Consider the following 19,629-nt stretch of genomic DNA (forward strand, 5'->3'; position numbering starts at 1 on the left):
CTCTCGTCCCCTTACCCATACCCATACCATCATCAACATTAGCGCCTAAGTCAACTAGAATGGCAAAGAATTTTCTTTGTACACTTTCATTTTTTAAATGACGGAAGATAAAATCTATTTATTTGATACGGGGGATTTACTAAACCACGAACTAATGAGTCAACGAGACAATTTGTACTGCTTATTTCTAACAACGTTTTGTATATAATGATGAAGCAATTCGCAGTGCATCTCGAGTCAGAAAAGAAAGCAAACTATCCACAATGAGGCATGACACTTGTTACAAAACAAGCTTCTGCTTGACGTCAGTTGCTTCGCCCACACATTGAATCCCCATTTAAAACATACCAAGTTAAAATGTGTGCACTATAGTTACGCCTATTGTTTGCAAATCACTCGATTGTCGTCTTCATACTTCTGAACTGACACACATTGGAAGACTTCAGATTAGCAGTTATGTCTGACGACTGACACTAATGACGATAATAATAATACAGTGTTGGTCCTAAAGCAGTGTGGTAGCCAGCACATGGTTTACTGTCTTGTTGTGCTGTCAATCAGTTCAAAAATCAAGTGGCACTGAGAACTATGGGACTTAACATCTGAGGTCATCAGTCCCCTAGAACTTAAACCTAACTAACCTGAGGACATCACACACATCCATGCCCGAGGCAGGATTCGAACCTGCGACCGTAGCGGTAGCGCGGTACCAGTCTGAAGCGCCTAGAACCACTCAGCCACACCGGCCGGCATCAATCAGTTCGTTTATTGTAGCAAAGTGAATGATGAAGCAATTTGTGTTCTATAGCGAGAATCACTTACAGCAAAGAGAAGGATAAGGCATTTTCATAAGTATTTAAGGGAATATGATGCACATGCCTCAATTTTACAGTCATAGAAGCAAGGTACAATGTGCAAAGTATGTGTGTAGCGGGTGGACTACGTGAGGAAGATGTTGTCTATACATTCGCTTCACAAGCTGTAATCAAGATATTGTCACACATTTATGCTAATACTCGTATTCCAAAAAATGTAATCATTGGTAACTTACGCTACCAGTGTTTTCACCTTACGAGATAGTGTTAACAGTAATGATCTTTCAAAAATAATTTAGTTTCGTGAGCAAAACACTATTGAACTTTTCGTTTTCACCCCTCAGAAAATTTCATTTACCCCTCAGGCGGTAAAAACGCTCAGGGTGGGAACCATTGCTGACAGCAGCACTCGCAATGCATTGAGAATTTCTTTAACATACAGTATGAGAAAAAGCAATTGGAAACAAACAGAACCAGCTGTCTCATTTACTCATTAGTTTGTGGTTTAATAAAACATCGTGTTGTTGTTGTGGTCTTCAGTCCTGAGACTGGTTTGATGCAGCTCTCCATGCTACTCTATCCTGTGCAAGCTTCTTCATCTCCCAGTACCTACTGCAACCTACATCCTTCTGAATCTGCTTAGTGTATTCATCTCTTGGTCTCCCTCTACGATTTTTACTCTCCACGCTGCCCTCCAATGCTAAATTTGTGATCCCTCGATGCCTAAAAACATGTCCTACCAACCGATCCCTTCTTCTGGTCAAGTTGTGCCACAAACTTCTCTTCTCCCCAATCCTATTCAATACCTCCTCATTAGTTATGTGATCTACCCATCTAATCTTCAGCATTCTTCTGTAGCACCACATTTCGAAAGCTTCTATTCTCTTCTTGTCCAAACTAGTTATCGTCCATGTTTCACTTCCATACATGGCTACACTCCATACAAATACTTTCAGAAACGACTTCCTGACACTTAAATCTATACTCGATGTTAACAAATTTCTCTTCTTGAGAAACGCATTCCTTGCCATTGCCAGTCTACATTTTACATCCCCTCTACTTCGACCATCATCGGTTATTTTACTCCCTAAATAGCAAAACTCCTTTACTACTTTAAGTGTCTCATTTCCTAATCTAATTCCCTCAGCATCACCCGACTTAATTCGACTACATTCCATTAACCTCGTTTTGCTCTTGCTGATGTTCATCTTATACCCTCCTTTCAAGACACTGTCCATTCCGTTAAACTGCTCTTCCAAGTCCTTTGCTGTCTCTGACAGAATTACAATGTCTTCGGCGAACCTCAAAGTTTTTACTTCTTCTCCATGAATTTTAATACCTACTCCGAATTTTTCTTTTGTTTCCTTTACTGCTTGCTCAATATACAGATTGAATAACATCGGGGAAAGGCTACAACCCTGTCTCACTCCTTTCCCTACCACTGCTTCCCTTTCTTGCCCCTCGACTCTTATAACTGCCATCTGGTTTCTGTACAAATTGTAAATAACCTTTCGCTCCCTGTATTTTACCCCTGCCACCTTCAGAATTTGAAAGAGAGTATTCCAGTCAACATTGTCAAAAGCTTTCTCTAAGTCTACAAATGCTAGAAACGTAGGTTTGCCTTTTCTTAATCTTTCTTCTAAGATAAGTCGTAAGGTCAGTATTGCCTCACGTGTTCCAACATTTCTACGGAATCCAAACTGATCTTCCCCGAGGTCGGCTTCTACCAGTTTTTCCATTCGTCTGTAAAGAATTCGCGTTAGTATTTTGCAGCTGTGACTTATTAAACTGATAGTTCGGTAATTTTCACATCTGTCAACACCTGCTTTCTTTGGGATTGGAATTATTATATTCTTCTTGAAGTCTGAGGGTATTTCACCTGTCTCATACATCGTGCTCACCAGATGGTAGAGTTTTGTCATGACTGGCTCTCCCGAGGCCATCAGTAGTTCTAATGGAATGTTGTCTACTCCCGGGGCCTTGTTTCGACTCAGGTCTTTCAGTGCTCTGTCAAACTCTTCACGCAGTATCTTATCTCCCATTTCGTCTTCATCTACATCCTCTTCCATTTCCATAATATTGTCCTCAAGTACATCGGCCTTGTATAAACCCTCTATATACTCCTTCCACCTTTCTGCCTTCCCTTCTTTGCTTAGAACTGGGTTGCCATCTGAGCTCTTGATATTCATACAAGTGGTTCTCTTCTCTCCAATGGTCTCTTTAATTTTCCTGTAGGTAGTATCTATCTTACCCCTAGTTAGACAAGCCTCTACATCCTTACATTTGTCCTCTAGCCATCCCTGCTTAGCCATTTTGCACTTCCTGTCGATATCATTTTTGAGACGTTTGTATTCCTTTTTGCCTGCTTCATTTACTGCATTTTTATATTTTCTCCTTTCATCAATTAAATTCAATATTTCTTCTGTTACCCAAGGATTTTTATTAGCCCTCGTCTTTTTACCTACTTGACCGTCTGCTGCCTTCACTACTTCATCCCTCAGAGCTACCCATTCTTCTTCTACTGTATTTCTTTCCCCCATTCCTGTCAATTGTTCCCTTATGCTCTCCCGGAAACTCTCTACAACCTCTGGTTCATTCAGTTTATCCAGGTCCCATCTCCTTAAATTCCCACCTTTTTGCAGTTTCTTCAGTTTCAATCTGTAGTTCATAACCAATAGATTGTGGTCAGAATCCACATCTGCCCCAGGAAATGCCTTACAATTTAAAACCTGGTTCCTAAATCTCTGTCTTACCATTATATAGTCTATCTGATACCTTTTAGTATCTCCAGGATTCTTCCAGGTATACAACCTTCTTTTATGATTCTTGAACCAAGTGTTAGCTATGATTAAGTTATGCTCTGTGCAAAATTCTACAAGGCGGCTTCCTCTCTCATTCCTTCCCCCCAATCCATATTCACCTACTATGTTTCCTTCTCTCCCTTTTCTTACTGACGAATTCCAGTCACCCATGACTATTAAATTTTCGTCTCCCTTTACTACCTGAATAATTTATTTTATCTCGTCATACATTTCATCTATTTCTTCATCATCTCCAGAGCTAGTTGGCATATAAACTTGTACTACTGTGGTAGGCATGGGCTTTGTGTCTATCTTGGCCACAATAATGCGTTCACTATGCTGTTTGTAGTACCTAACCCGCACTCCTATTTTTTTATTCATTATTAAACCTACTCCTGCATTACCCCTATTTGATTTTGTGTTTATAACCCTGTAATCACCTGACCAAAAGTCTTGTTCCTCCTGCCACCGAACTTCACTAATTCCCACTATATCTAACTTTAACCTATCCATTTCCCTTTTTAAATTTTCTAACCTACCTGCCCGATTAAGGGATCTGACATTCCACACTCCGATCCGTAGAATGCCAGTTTTCTTTCTCCTGATAATGACGTTCTCTTGAGTAGTCCCCACCCGGAGATCCGAATGGGGGACTATTTTACCTCCGGAATATTTTACCCAAGAGGACGCCATCATCATTTAATCATACAGTAAAGCTGCATGTCCTCGGGAAAAATTACGGCTGTAGTTTCCCCTTGCTTTCAGCCGTTCGCAGTACCAGCACAGAAAGGCGGTTTTGGTTAATGTTACAAGGCCAGATCAGTCAATCATCCAGACTGTTGCCCCTGCAACTACTGAAAAGGATGCTGCCCCTCTTCAGGAACCACATGTTTGTCTGGCCTCTCAACAGATACCCCTCCGTTGTGGTTGCACCTACGGTACGGCATCTGTATCGCTGAGGCACGCAAGCCTCCCCACCAACGGCAAGGTCCATGGTTCATGGGGGGGAATAAAACATCAAAAGACTTCTATTTTTAAAATGACCACAGATAAATAAATTTTTTGATGTTTTATTCAGAAATAAATTTTTTTTTAATAAAACATAAAAAAATTTATGTGTGGTCATTTTAAAAATAGAAGTCTTCATATAAAATTCTTTTTCATTTTAATGTTTAGTGGGGCACTAATGTAGATGATGAGGAGAAAGAAGGGGGGAGTGTGTTCTGGCTAATATCTGAATGTACTCAGTGGTAAGGGTCTCGTAAAGGATGGTAAGCACTGATGTAGGAGTAGGAAGGATGCAGCTCTGATTGTTAATATCCATTACTTTTTCTGACTTCCTTCACACTGAAACCGAACTGATATGTTTGTTGTAGCAAGAAAGGATGCGAGTTCACTTTTTAAAGATCATAAACTCCAAAGAAGGGCGGGAGTGAGAGAGGGGGTTGTGGCCGGGATGGCAGCTGCCCTCCACACTGTCCTTCACTTGTTACGCCCTTGTTTCCATTCATCCTTTTAGTACATTGTCGTTACACTTAATATTAATGTTCATGAGACTAACTCTATTGGCGGAAGTCTCCTATATTCTGACGTAACGCCACTGGCGTTACTACGTAGGGACTTCAGAAAGTAAGTTACACATGTCGTCCCACGCCGAGACCATTGCGCAATAGGACTGGTGCGTTGTCAGATTAGAGTACATGTTCCAGGTTTCCTGCAGACATTGTTTTGCCGCGGCACGGATGACAGGTGCATCTCAGTGTGCCAGCAAAATGATGCGACAGCTGTAAACGTACTCCAAAGTAGAAGTATGCGAGACAGTACGATTTTTATGAACAAAACATGTGAGTTACACACAGATTCGTCGTGAGATTCTGGCAAGGTACGGAGCATGCCAGCAATTTGACCACTGCCACACCACTGGTATTTATCACGAAGTCCATATCTTGCACAGTTCGATTTCCATGTTTTAGGCAAGCCGAAAGAATACCTGGGGGAAAGAACTTTTGTGGGCGGTCGTTTACATACACAGCGGTTCTCGAATGTCTCTGTGATCAAGAAGCGTATTTCTCTCGAAGAAGAACTGAAGGATTAGCAGAACGTTGTCTACAGGGATTATGTTGAAAATTAGTATGACATACTTGTGTCTCTTTGAAGTGCAGTGCAGAATTAAATAAAAGTTACTCGACCTGCCGTAATAATGTACATGTTACTTTTTTAAAGTCCCCTCGTATTATTACTCTTCTTCTACTCCTAGTCAGCATCGTTTTTTACGATGAGAGGCAGGGAGAGAGAGAGAGAGAGAGAGAGAAATGAAAGTTTTGTTGAGCTAAAATCAGTTTACATCGAGTTCTGAATATGAGTGCGACACAGGACAGGAAATGGTAGAATAAATTGGAAAAACGGAAGTAAATATGGCTGGTTGCCACCATTTTATGGTTGACATCGTCACGGAGTTTAGTACCCATCATGAGAAGAAATCACGTTTTCTCGAAACGTAAACATCTCCTACACACTGACAGTACGTTCATGGGATGGTAAACCCTAAATTCCTTCCTTTTTATTTTTTACGCTGCGACAGTACGCTTGGTTCCCTAATAGTTCTCTGTTTGGCCAGTATTCGTAATTTATTATTATACCGAAATAAGAAATCAATATCTTCTTTGAAATGGGGAGATGCATTTCTCCTTATACATATTGGGGAACTCGCAAAGAGAGGAAATACCGGAATATAATGCTTGTTCCTGTTTGAGATGGAATACAAGAAACGCCCAGAATTGTACTACATATGGCAGCCAAGACAATGGTGCCAGCGGTGTTACGCGATGTTTAGTTGGCACCGTATATCATATTCTGCTTTACTAGCAGGCATGACCCACACATGCGGAACATTTCCAAGTGATTTTCTCAAGACGGAATGAAAATTATATTTGCACCAGTATAGATAGGATGATTGCGTGATGATGTTAAAACTTTCAAGGATGATAGAGAAGGGTAAATGTATCAATTTGAGGGAAGGGACTCCAGTCTGGTAACGACCGAAGTGGAACTTTTAAGCGAAAATCCTTCTGAGACCTTTGTCAGTGGAATACACATACATATACCGTTGTTGCTTGGATTGTAGGGTGGCCAACTTTCAGAGGTTGAAGTATAGACCAAAGCAAGCAAAAACATGCAGTAAATATGACCTAAAAATTCATATCATATGAGTTATGGCCACTTTTTCAGTAGAAGAGATGTATTTCACAGCAACGAAGATGAACAAGAGTAGTAGTGCACTGCCAGAACAGTTCTACGAAAAAACCTTCAAGACAGTGACCTTTGGAGTCATGTTACAGTTGAGCTTTCAAATATCACGTTCAGGCTTGTTATATTTCACTGATTTCAGCATCTGCACTTAATTGTCTCCAATGCTATTCCAGCAATTATGACATCCCGGCGCATGACAAAGTCAAGGAGGGAAGAGGAGGGAATGGAAGCGGTGAGGAGGAGAGGAGAGGGAAGGGTCCTCCCCCCCCCCCCCGCCCCTCCGTTCCTGCTATTTTCATGAAGCACCCCCTGTCCCTGGTGCCCCTACTCTGAAGCCAAATATGGTTAAGTATCTGAATTGCTGAAAAATTTGTGACCTGCATTACTGGCTTCCAAAAATTCGTTTAAGGACTGGCTCACCAGTGACATTGGTAACATTGATTTGGAGCTATAAATCATTCGCCATGGAATACTGAACTAGTAGCTAACATATTTCTGTATAAATAATTAAAAACCAACATTTGCTTGTAACATATAAATAACAAGATAGGAATTCGTACTTGTTGACCTTGAGTATTATCTTAAATACTATCCTACAGACCCAGAAAACGTGAAGTAACAGCAAGTCCTGTTTCACATCCCAATTCCTCTTGTCACCAGCAGATGCTGCACTGAGAATATGAATGTAGTGCGATCTTTGGACTACCCCAACAGATGGTTCAGCTGTTAAAGTCGTCCTTGCTTCGTTGCTGTACCATCAATAAGTAGTTCTCACTGTTACTGACAGATGGCTCGACAGTAGAAAACATAACGGAGTCATAAACTACTCATTTTCCACAGTTAAGATGTTGCGATATTCGTCAATGTTTACAAAATATGTCTAGCAGCACAAAAAGTGCAATGTCTGCACCGAGTATCCAGGACTTAGTTGAGGTTAATACCTGAAAGAACGCCTTAAGACTCAAATCAGTTAATTAGATGTCACGTTACAGTAAGAATACGTCTGTAACGTAAAAGAAAGTGTGAGTCAGTTTCCACATATACACATATTCGTCCCTAAATTCAAAAGTAATTTACTCTCAATGCAAGATTTTAACGCCTAATAATAGTTGCCATTTGAGAATGTAGGCCTAATAATTCGATGTCGTAAAACTAACCTGACCAGGCCTATAACTGCAGGAAAAATACGCTTTAGCTAAAAACTATTGCTCTAAGCACGCAAATAGACAGTCTGAACGAAACTAATTAGGCCTAGTCACAACACACCCTCAAATTAGAAATATCCTCATTTCGATTGTTCTCATGCTCCATTTTAGGAGGGACAAAGATAAAACATCATATTATTCCCTAAATACAATAGAAACTATGCTACTGAATGCCAGTTATTGCTATTATTACAAATGACACACGCGTGCTGAAGGCTATGTGCAATGATAGCAGCTTGCAGTAAAACCTGCGGTGCTAAAACACAACAGAGTCGCAAATTAATTATTTTCCACATTTAACGTATTGAAAAATTCTGGAAGTCTACAGAATACGTAAGCAGGCAAACTCCATTAATATGACGTCACATATGTCTTCAATGTAAAAGAAAGCACAGGTTAATTTCCATGTCTACAAAAGTGCACCCAATGAACGCTCAAATTTCTAAAGTATGTACCCCAATGGCAGATTTCACTGTCTAATATATGCTGACGTTGTAGAAGCTAGGTCTAATAATTCAGTACCATAAAACTGCCCTTAGTAGCTCATAACTGCAGAAAAATATGTGTTAGCTAAAAAATACTACGCTAATCACGCAAATAGACAGACTGACTGCAAATAATTGGGGATATTCTTGATGTAATTAACAACACGTCCTCAAAGAATACATTCCATTATTTAAATTGCTCTCAAGCACCATTTTAGGAGGGATATAGATAGTGCACTAGAAATAATATAAACGATGTTATTCATTGCCAGTTATTGCCATTATTACAAATAATACTGGCCAACTAAAGGCTATGCATAATAACAGCAGTTGGCAGTCAGAAGTCTCCCAAAAAGCTTTATAGATCGTATATTTCCTATAAAATTACTGACGATGTTCAAATAAATACGTCAGCAGCACGAAAAAATCGATTTCATATTGCAGGGGACCAAAATACGAAGAGAGTGTATTCACTGTGTGCAGTTGGATGTCTAGTAACTATGGCTTGCGAAAAGAAAAACCTGTGAGCAACTACACCACCACACATTTATCCTAATATAATCAAAATCGCTACGAAAATTCGATTTTGTGCACCTTGCAAGAACAACGATCCATCAAAACACGCCTAACGCAAGACATTGTATGATCAGCTTCCATTGTTATAATTACTAAACAAATACCACAACAACTATCAAAGTAGTGTTATTCTTTATAATGTATACATAGATGTGGAAGTTATCGTGTTCTAAAATTTAGTGAATCACAACCGAAAATTAGGTAAGAGTTCCTACAAAGTCATGATGCTGCCTCAGCTGAAATATATGCTTAATGTCAAGCCCTCAACCACATCGTTCATGTTAGGACTTCCAATAGGGAAAACCTAACAAAATGGCTGTAAATATTATGAGGTATGTTACCTCAACATTGCAGTGGGACAGTATGGCAGTGCAGAGAAGAATATATTGATGGTGTAATACATGGAAAATGGAGATGGAATAAAGCGATTACAGGAGCAGTATCGGTGAGGCATAGCCAATAATTGACGAAGTGACGTAATTATATTCCATAACAGCGTAGCTGAAAAAAAGGTACAAATCGCTGCGTACATGCCTACACAGTCTTGCACAGGGATCAAACACACGATCCATTATGTAGCGGTCTCTAGCCTGGTAGTACCATGTTCTTTAGCCAAGGAAAACATAAAAATTCCCCATTCTCACAATAACTTTGCTTACTCCTGGGCTTATCGTTTAACACATAAATGTACTTTGTACTCGTAGGTTTTTCTCTACAATTGCAAGTCATCTACGTTAAACAGGCATCCCTAGCAGATTTATTGTTTAATGTATCCCAAGGTGTCATGTGTGTTGCATGAGGGACAGAAAAGAAAACCGGAAATGTAGACCCTCGAAGTTTTATAGGGTGTCGCTACACTTTTATCTATCTAACTTCACCTACTTTTCAAGGTCATGCAACTACCCGCATGCCATACACATAGATAACTGTAATTGGGAGACTTTTTAGGATTTTTCCTGGGTAGCGAATAAAAAAGCATAATATATTCTGAAACTTTACTCATTCCTGCGTGAACATTCACACAAAACCTCACTCTATACTTTTATTTGGTGTAGTTTTAATAACATACAGCTTAATTTTTAACTTATAATTTAAGTCTACATTGGACTATTCTAATCCTTTGACCAGCCAGTAATTTGACTGGTACGTAGGAGGTATGTTCTTGAATTCCAATATATATCTAAGCTTTTGCTGTAAACTACCTCTTTTATGGCTTTGACAATTAGCTCTGTTCATTCCAGTAGTCCTAGTCGAGAGCATTCGGGATTTTAATTTTACCTCTTATTTCCTGCAGAGCACTATTGTTATAGCACTCCACATATTCCTGGGCGTACGCGACCACCTCTTCTGCTGCATAATCTTATGGAATTTCTGTGTACAACTTCATTTTTACAACTTTTGCTAACGAGTCGCCATTAAATGTCGTTATTCCATTGGTTTTAAGCTTTGAAAATGGTTTTTCTGTTGCCAGGTGCGCAATATCCAGTCTGGCAAATTTAGATACACATTTAGGAGCTTTATAAAAAGATTTCTCGCGTGTTCTTTAATGCAGTAAACATGCTCCAGTCCATCATTTTCGGCCAGGACTCCAACATATGGCCAGTTACCAGTGCTATTAACAGTAAAATGCTGATTTTTATATTCCTCATCCGTTGCCAGATTTCGCCATACACTGTGTTAAAAACAATATCTAAGCCTTACCTGCAAGTCTTCAGTAGCTTTCGCTTTTACCAATTGCAGTTTATATTCTTTCTTCATGACAGTTGTCTTCTCCAAATACTCCAGTTTTCGTTTTTCGGATTCGATCTCTTCCATTTCTAATTTTCTTTTTCGTACATGCACCACAGTAACTGAACTTAAAAGACGTAATTTCTGTAGTGGAGAATGGTTTAAGTCTGTGCAATATACTTACTCTTCTTCTTAGGACTTGTGGGATAACATTGTTTGTGGGTGCCAGTCCTAATTCGGCTGTATCTATATCTGATGGTATCCTGAAGAACAATGTCCTGAATTGAAAGAAATATGTTTCCTTTGCTTTAATATAGCACTTCTGTGTAATACTCCATGTTGTCAGTGTTGGAGTCAGTGTTAATGATCTCCACATAGTTTACAGGTAGATAATGAAAACTGCATACAGGCAGAAAAACTTATGCTTCTTGCAAATAACAGGAATGCAGAGGGGGAGAGGCGATAGGGCACTCCCCTCCCCTCCCCTCTGTTCCCCTCCCCTCGCCGCCTTGACCTTGGCAGATGGCAGAATGTCATGATTCCTGGAGTGGTCTTGCAGATAAGGAAGTGCTGATGCTGATATCAGCGAAATATTACAAGGACACTTGCCTGAGCATGGTAGTTGAACGCTCAGCTGCAATAAGTCTCCAAACTTTATTTGAAGCTTATTTCGTACCTGTAATAGGGTGTAGTAAGGTCGTTTACTGGACTTTTTCTTATTTTGGACCACACTAAATCCTCCAAAAGTATGAAAAGCAAAGAGCTACCAGTAGAAGAGACGTCTTTTATGGCACCGAAAATGTGCAAGTGCTCATCAGTCTTTAGGTATGAATTTTAGAGATCATATTTACTGGACATATCTTTCGTCTTTTAATCGGTACTTCCTCCTCTGAAACTTGCCTACCCTAAAATCTTAGCAGCAACAGTACTGGTAGGTATAGTCCACTGTAAGAGGTACTGGAACCATTTTCGCTTATAACTCCGCTTATAGCTCCGTCGTTTACAGACCAGTGTTTCTTGCATTAAATTGATATGTTTCTCCATCGTGCCAGAAAATTTGTAATATAATCACGAAATTACCTTGTGTAGTACAATTATGGATTTTTTTGTATTCCATCCCAAACATTAACAAGCCTCGTATCACAGTATTTCCTCTTACCCCCTACTATCTTGTCGGACGCCCTTTTCCCCAGTGTAGTGCCGCAGTTTGATATGGCACGGACTCGACAAGTCGATGGAAGTCCCCTGCAGAAATACTGAACCATGCTGCCCCTTCAGCCGTCCATAATTGCGAAGGTGTTTCCGGAGCAGGAGTTTGTCCACAAACTGACTTCTCGATTATGTTCCATTAATGTCCTATGGAATTCATGTCGGGCGATTTGGGTGGCCAAATCATTCGCTCGAATTGTCCAGAATGTTCTTCAAATCAGCCGCGAACAACTGGGGACCAGTGACATGTTGCATTCTGTAACGGAACTTATTAAATGCTTTACTTTACCGAAGTATGCGATACCCTCCAAATTCAACCAGTTTAACGAGTATTTATGATTATAGAAAAGTTATTGTGTATGTTGACAATGATTGCATAACATGTCTCCATAAACAGTCAACCCATTAAATTATACTGAATAGCTGACCCACACAAAAGTTAATATCACTTGATCACTGATACAACAAATGTCATCATGTAAAAACACTAAGTTCATCTTAAATAATTAATAGTGGCCAACTTACGTAATTTGGATCTTCTTAAATAAAAATCACCCAGTGAAACCTATTTGTTCACTAGGACCTTTTTCACTCAGTATTCACGTAAACACTCTTATTTTAGACGAAAACAAATGTAATTGTTAATAATTCATGTTATTTACTTATTTATGCAAATTAGCGGAGGCTGAATGTCACTTTGGTAAAGTGTATGTGTGTTATTGTTCGAGTTGGATAAACATTGCAAAGAATATATAAAAGAAGTGCTACTTTGTGTTGTCATTGTCTTTGGTGGACAGTGGAATTAAGATGGCCACCAGAGTAATAAATATTTGAAGTTTAAATATTAGTTGGTTTCGCTCATTATTTATCATCAAAAGCACATCAAAAACACGGGACCTCATCTTTTTACCCCTACACAACCGGATTTAGAGCCAGCATTAGCATCGAGACACAGCAGCGATCCAGCAAGCAGCAGCGATTACCACAATGCATTTTAATGGCGCCAACCTAACATCAAGTACTAACAAGCTCCGTAAATGGGTGTGAAATAGTGCGATTATAGCAATGTCTACGATTAGGTGACCATTATAATACCCATCCATAAAATCTGATTGTTGTTTGGTAATATGAAGTCCATGAATGGCTGAAATGGTTTCCAGGTAGTCGAACATAATCATTTGCGGTTAAGATCGGTTCATTTGGACCAGAGGACTCAGTCCATTCCTTGTAAACACAGTCCACACCTTTGGGGAGCCACCAACAGCTTGCACAGTGTCTTGTTGGCAACTTGGGACCATGGCTTCGCGGGATCTGCGTCACACTCGAACCCTAGTATCAAGTCTTACGAACCGAAATCGGTACACATCTGTCGAGGCCACGATTTTCAAGTCGTCTGGGGACCAACCAAGATGGTTACGAACCGAGGAGAGGCGCTCCAGTTGATGTGCTGATAGCAAAGGCAATCGCATCGTTACTTTGCTGCTATAGCCAATTAACGCGAAATTCGCCACACTGTCCTAACGGATATATTCGACGTACATCCCACATTGATTTTGCGGTTATTTCACATATGTTGCTTGCCTGTTAGAGCTGACAACTCTACGAAGACGCCGCTACTCTCGGTCGTTAAGTGAAGGCCGTCGGCCACTGCGTTGTCTGTGGTGAGAGATAATACCTGAAATTTGCTATTTTCAGCACATTCTTGACACTGTGTTTCTCGGAATATTGAATTCCATAACGACTTCTGAAATGGAATGTCCCATGCATCCGGCTCCAACTATCATGCTGCTTTCAATGTCTGTTACTCCAGTTGTAGAGCCATAATGACGTCGGAAACCTGGCACGTGAGTCACCTAAGTACAAATGACAGTTCCTCCAATGCAATTCCCTTTAATACATTGTGCACGCTATACTACCGTCGTGTATATATGTGCATATCGCTATCCCATGACTTTTTGCCACCTCGGTTTTCAGTGCCATAGGCAAACAGCAATTTTCATCACATTTCTAAATTACTTCTCGGCTTCTTTATTGCTTGCTCGGTGTACAGATTAAATAATATCAGGCATAGGGGAAAATCCAGTCACACTCCTTTGTTAGCTAGTGCGCCCATTTCGTGTCCTTCGACTCTCATCGCTCCAATCTTGGTTTCTATATAAGTTGTGAGTAACCTTACAAACACTGTAGTTCATCCACGTTATTTTCAGAATTTCAAAGAATGGTCTCGAGACAACACTGCCAAAAACTTTCTTTAATCTACAGATGCTATGAAGATAAGCTTTGTTTTCTTTGATTTATCTTTTAAGGCAAGCCGTGTGTGTTCCTACATTCCTTGGAACCCAAGCTGTTCTTCCATGGGGTTGGCTTCTACTAGTTTTTCTATGCATCTGTAAATAATACCTACTTTTATTTTTCAGCCATTCATTGTTAGTCAGCTTTTTTTGGAGTTTGAATTATTTATTTGATCTACAAGTGTGGGGTTATTTCGCTTGTATTTGCAGATAGTTCTGAACTGGTTGGCCCTCTGAAGGATCTCAGCTACTGTGAGGGAATGTCGTCTACTCCAGGCCCTTTGTTTTGATTAGTTGTTTCAGTGCTGTTAACTAATCTGTAACGCTGGGTAATATGCACAACCTCCACGTGTAGGAAAATCAGTTGCTAACAGGCGTTTATGATATAAGTATCCATTGGAAATCAATAATACTGATGGCTAAAAGCCAACACACGCCTAGAATTAATAAAGAATGGGTAGAAACAAGGTTTGGTACGAACTAGGCTACAACAGTTGTGTACTATGCAAATAGCAGATTAGACTAAATTTCATAAAACTTTGTTGTACGAAAATTGCGAAAGAGATACATATAACAGAACTGATAATACAACTGGTAGTTATAAAATCTGTGAAAAAACTATAAAAATTAAAAACATTTTATGTTCTGCTTTTCAGGGTACCTGAGAGCATTCCAAGCTAGAGGGCTGGAAGCAATACATTAGTAGATGGAAATCTGCTCTGACAACATGTTCTTGCTGAACTGGAGGGGCATCCACAACCCGTGGCTGTCACAGACGATGGGAACAACATCGGAGAAAAGCTGCCATCGAGCGTACCAGCTCCTGAGTGGACTTGGAATTCCTGCCTTGGATCAGGCATCTTCGCCACAGCGCCAGCAGCCACCAAAGGCCGTCAGCAGTTTCCCCTCCATCGAGGACGAGGAAGCGCGCCACGCTCCTCTGAATGACGTCACTGGAGGAGCCTCACCTGCCAGCAGCGAAGTCCGCGCCACCATCTCCATATTCCACGAGCCAATCCCGAGAGGTGATGCCAACCTCTCAGCGTATGTGTCTCGAAAAATGTCCGTGGACACAAGCTCAGATAACATTGCTCCACAAGCGGAGCCCTCCTTTCAGAATACAACAGCTCACGGGAGGCAGCCATATGCTTTTCCTTCCACCTCATCTTTTGGTCCTTATGGAGCACACGGTAGCCATGAGTCTTTGGGATCAGTGCAGCCACGCCCAGCGTCTCATAACGCGGTCGGTGACGTTTCAGAAAACTGTCCAGAATATGAGGGATCAACTGACCCGCCTATGCCCAAGGGCAACCAAGATGTACCAAGCCACACAGACTCAGATTCAGAGCTTGACGATTCTGACGACGGCGACGGCGACGGCGACACCCCTGTGCAGCCATCTAAGCAGGGACGGCCAGGCTCACCCATCCGACGTCCGACCTATACTCATTTGTCAGACGTTTCTAATGATTCAGTAGATGATTCAGATGGGAAAAAACAAGCAACAGCTTCATACCCTAAACCTTGGAAACGGATTGAGAATGCATATGTACAAGCCTTACCCCTTTACAGCTCTTTGCTTGCAAGTCAGTTCCTCCTCATAAATGAGAGACCCGGTACCGTTTCCAGTGCAATGCTGGAAGAGTGCCTTTTCAATATATTGATTCAGGCACTGCCGAAGACCAGGTTGTTGAAACTCTTGTCGAAATGGCAGGCTCGGCTAAGTGACAATATTCAGAATTTTAAAACGGAAAAGGCTTCATTCCTTGGGCTTCATGTCTCGAACGCCACACAGAACTCTGTCACGCAACAGTTCGGAAACATCAATGTAGACAGAGGGCAATCTGTGGACAGAGAAGCAACTCGCAATAAACAGCATCACAGAAGTGACAACAATGAATATGAAATGGTTGATCTTACTCCTGATGACGAGAAGAAAGTGGCAGGAGCCCAGGAGGAAAAGCAGCAGGTAGCTGAGCAGTCGTCACCGCTTGGGGAGCAGCAATTTCAGCAGAATTCCATCATCCAGCCACACATCGAGCAGATGCAGCCTGGAGATCCTCCAGCGATGCATTCGCTACCAGACGATCCACCACCAATGGGCGCTGAGGCTTGCACACCTGCTGTCCAGCTGCCAGCCCCGCTGGCACAGGAGTTTGTGTTACCAATTCATCTCAATGAAGCAGGTATGCAGTCAGCCGCATTGTCAGAAGAGGCAGCCGTAGCACTCTCACCGCAGTCTCCCATGCAGCTCTGTTCAGCCCAACCATTCTCCCATGTCCAGGACTGCACCACAGAGGAACCAGCTGAAAATCGACCAAGGCCTGCGGCTCCATCTGCAGAGCGGTCATCTTCCTCACATGATCATCCCATGGAGCCAATTTTTGTGGCTGAACCATCTGCGCTGCTGCCAGCTTCAGTAGCTGAACATTCGTCCCCAATGGAATCAGAGTCCGAGCCATCTGCGCTGCTCCCAGCATCTCTGCCTGAACATTCACCCCCAATGGAATCAGAGCCACTACGGGGGACATCTCAAAGCGTGGTAGCGCCCTCCTCCTGCCAGGTCCCTGCACAACAAGATGCACGCAAAGCACGTGCCGGGTTCTTCGAGAGGAGGAGCAGGGAACCGTGGGACCACAAAGGACTTCTTAGCTTTGTGGCGCGCCACGCTTTTACCTTACCTCATCATGTGTGGGCTGAACGTAAAGAGGGGCAGCCCAGGCGGAGTATGCGCATTGCCATGAAGAAACAAGTCAACACCTATTTCCCACGTGAGAGACTGTCTTGAAAGTCAGCATCTAATAAGAGAATTGGCTCATGCTGAACTAGCATGGGCGCAGAAATCTGAAATAATATCTTTGTCTGTAGCATATAATCGAGGTAATATGTGTGTTTTGATGAGGAGGTGTAAACATTTATTGAGGAAGCTGAAGGTATTTATACTTAATGTTTCTAATTCAGTGGTGGACAGGTAAATGTGTAATAGCCATAATATATGTGAAGATCTGTGTGAAATCATTTTGTCATTGTTGGTTTCTAAGCTTATATTGTAGCAGTTGTAATTGTGTTGCTCACTTGGTAATTTGAAAAAAAAAAGAAAAAGGAATAAGATTTAACGTATCACGCTTTTCATAACGTAGTATGCTGCTCAGAATATTATATTTTTAAAATGTATTACAATTTTAATGAGATATAAGGTATATATATATATGTATATATGTATGTCAGTATTTATGTACTCTACTGTGTTTAATTTATAATAAATGTTTCTATGTCGTGAAATTGTTCTCTGGACCTCTTCGCAAACGACAACTAGTTCCGGTTTGATGACCGCTACTTTGGTTGAACATGTTGAGTTTATGTCTGTATAGTTTACCATCATTTGTTTTAACCATTACTGATCTCAGAGGTTTTGCTGGTCTTAAAACTTCTCCTCCTTTTCAATTTCCACGACAAACTATATTCAAGGTTTGTCACGTGCTAGTCGAGAATTTTCAGATATTGTATATTTACGTAACATCTCTGCTAATATCCCTTATTTTCCAATTCTCGACTAAGTTGCTGTGGTATTATAGCCTCTGGACGGAATGTTTCTGGTGTATGTTCTAGTTTTTCTTGAAAATGATCTCTGGTTCATGACCCCAAGTGTATATCTTGTTGCGTGTTTCGGTAACTGAGAAGTGTTTGTTTTATCTACTGAACATTTTGACGGTTGGTCCATTATCCGGTTTCAGCGCCTCAGGTATTGGCTCTGAGCACTATGGGACTTAACTGCTGTGGTCATCAGTCCCCTAGAACTTAGAACTACTTAAACCTAACTAACCTAAGGACATCACACACATCCATGCCCGAGACAGGATTCGAACCTGCGACCGTAGCGGTCGCGCCGTTCCAGACTGTAGCGCCTAGAACCGCTCAGCCAATCCGGCCGGCGCCTCAGGTATTCCAAACAAACTGATCTAGTTACCTAATTTTTTCAAAACTTTTTTAGTGGTACTGTTTGGCATGTAATAAAATTCAGACAAGTCAGAGTAACTGTCCACTATCAATAAATTTTCTTGTTTTCCCAAATAAAATAAATCTGCAGAAATTATTTGTCCTGGATAACTTGGCATTGATTTCACTGCAATGGACTCATGCGTTTCTTTTCTTGAATACAGGTGACATATGTTTCATGTTGATACATAATTCTTGATGTGTTGTGTCATATTTCTCGAGTATCATATTTTCTAGCTCTCCTGCAACAACTTTCTATGTCAAGGTGTCCTTCATGGATCCATTTCATTTTCATTTGAATTAAATTTGATAACGTAATTATCTTTTGGCATTTGAAGAAAACTGCTTCAGCATAGTTAATAATTTCTTTAAAGGTCCAAAAATGACAGTTCTTGTGTAGCTTCCTTCAGTTAAGTCAGGAATTCTTCACTGATAGGTAAAACCGTCAATACATCTAGTTCTTCCACTTCTGCTTTAGCTTCTGTGTTCTTGCAGTCTCCAATTATGATGTCTGATATCGGTATATATGACCCTTCGGTATAAATTACCTTAGGAGAAACAAAATTTCAAAAATTATGCGTTTTAGTCTTGCAGGTACACCTTCGAATAATTTTTTAAAATTTGTCTCCAGTGGTCTGTATTCAGTTTCAGTTATCAACTCTTGCCATTAATACAGTCATGAAATTTCTTGACTGCGTATTTAATTGCCATGGCCCACTTTTCTGTTTGTGGAGATAAGTGTTGTGCTTGTGACAATGACTTTGTAGCATATGCGGCTGGCTGTTTACCCTGCAACAGGAGAGTTCCTATGGCTCTTTGACTGGCATCAGCAGATAAATTCACAGCTTCACTATAACAATGAAGCACTGGCGGTATTGTGAGACATGCTTTTATTTTGGTAAATGCTTGCTGTTTTGCCAAATCCCATTTCCACTCAGTTTCTTTCCTTAGCAACTACTGCAACAGGTCTATCACTACATAAGAATTTAGTACGTATTTAGGTAAGTAATACACCATACCTAATAGATGTTGGTGCTACTATTTATTTTGTACAGTTTGAAGTTGTTAATGACACTTACTTTACCAGAATGAAGTCCATCCTCTGCGAAAACGTGTCATATGAATTTTGTTTCCTTCACACCAAATTCACATTGTCTTTACTTAGTTTAATGCCCAGATTTTTCAGTCTCTGTATAACTTGTTTTGTTACTTCATTAAGTGTTTATATGTTTCTGCATTAATCAAACTATCGTCTATAAAACATGCTACATTCT

At 40.7% G+C, this 19,629-nt stretch overlaps 1 protein-coding gene across 1 annotated transcript in view; it reads left to right on the top strand.

The window, feature by feature from the left end:
* Window positions 1-17,324, top strand: part of LOC124777353 — a 32,293-nt gene extending 14,969 nt beyond the window's left edge. Inside the window, exon 2 of the mRNA XM_047252727.1 lies at window positions 15,016-17,324. Within this exon, the coding sequence (XP_047108683.1) occupies window positions 15,066-17,147 (2,082 nt within the window). The 5' untranslated portion in view covers window positions 15,016-15,065 and the 3' untranslated portion in view covers window positions 17,148-17,324. The remainder of the gene's footprint in view (window positions 1-15,015) is intronic.
* The last annotated feature ends 2,305 nt before the right edge of the window (window positions 17,325-19,629 follow it).

The sequence above is a fragment of the Schistocerca piceifrons genome, chromosome 2 (genome assembly GCF_021461385.2).
Source record: "Schistocerca piceifrons isolate TAMUIC-IGC-003096 chromosome 2, iqSchPice1.1, whole genome shotgun sequence".
Classification (NCBI taxonomy): domain Eukaryota; kingdom Metazoa; phylum Arthropoda; class Insecta; order Orthoptera; family Acrididae; genus Schistocerca; species Schistocerca piceifrons.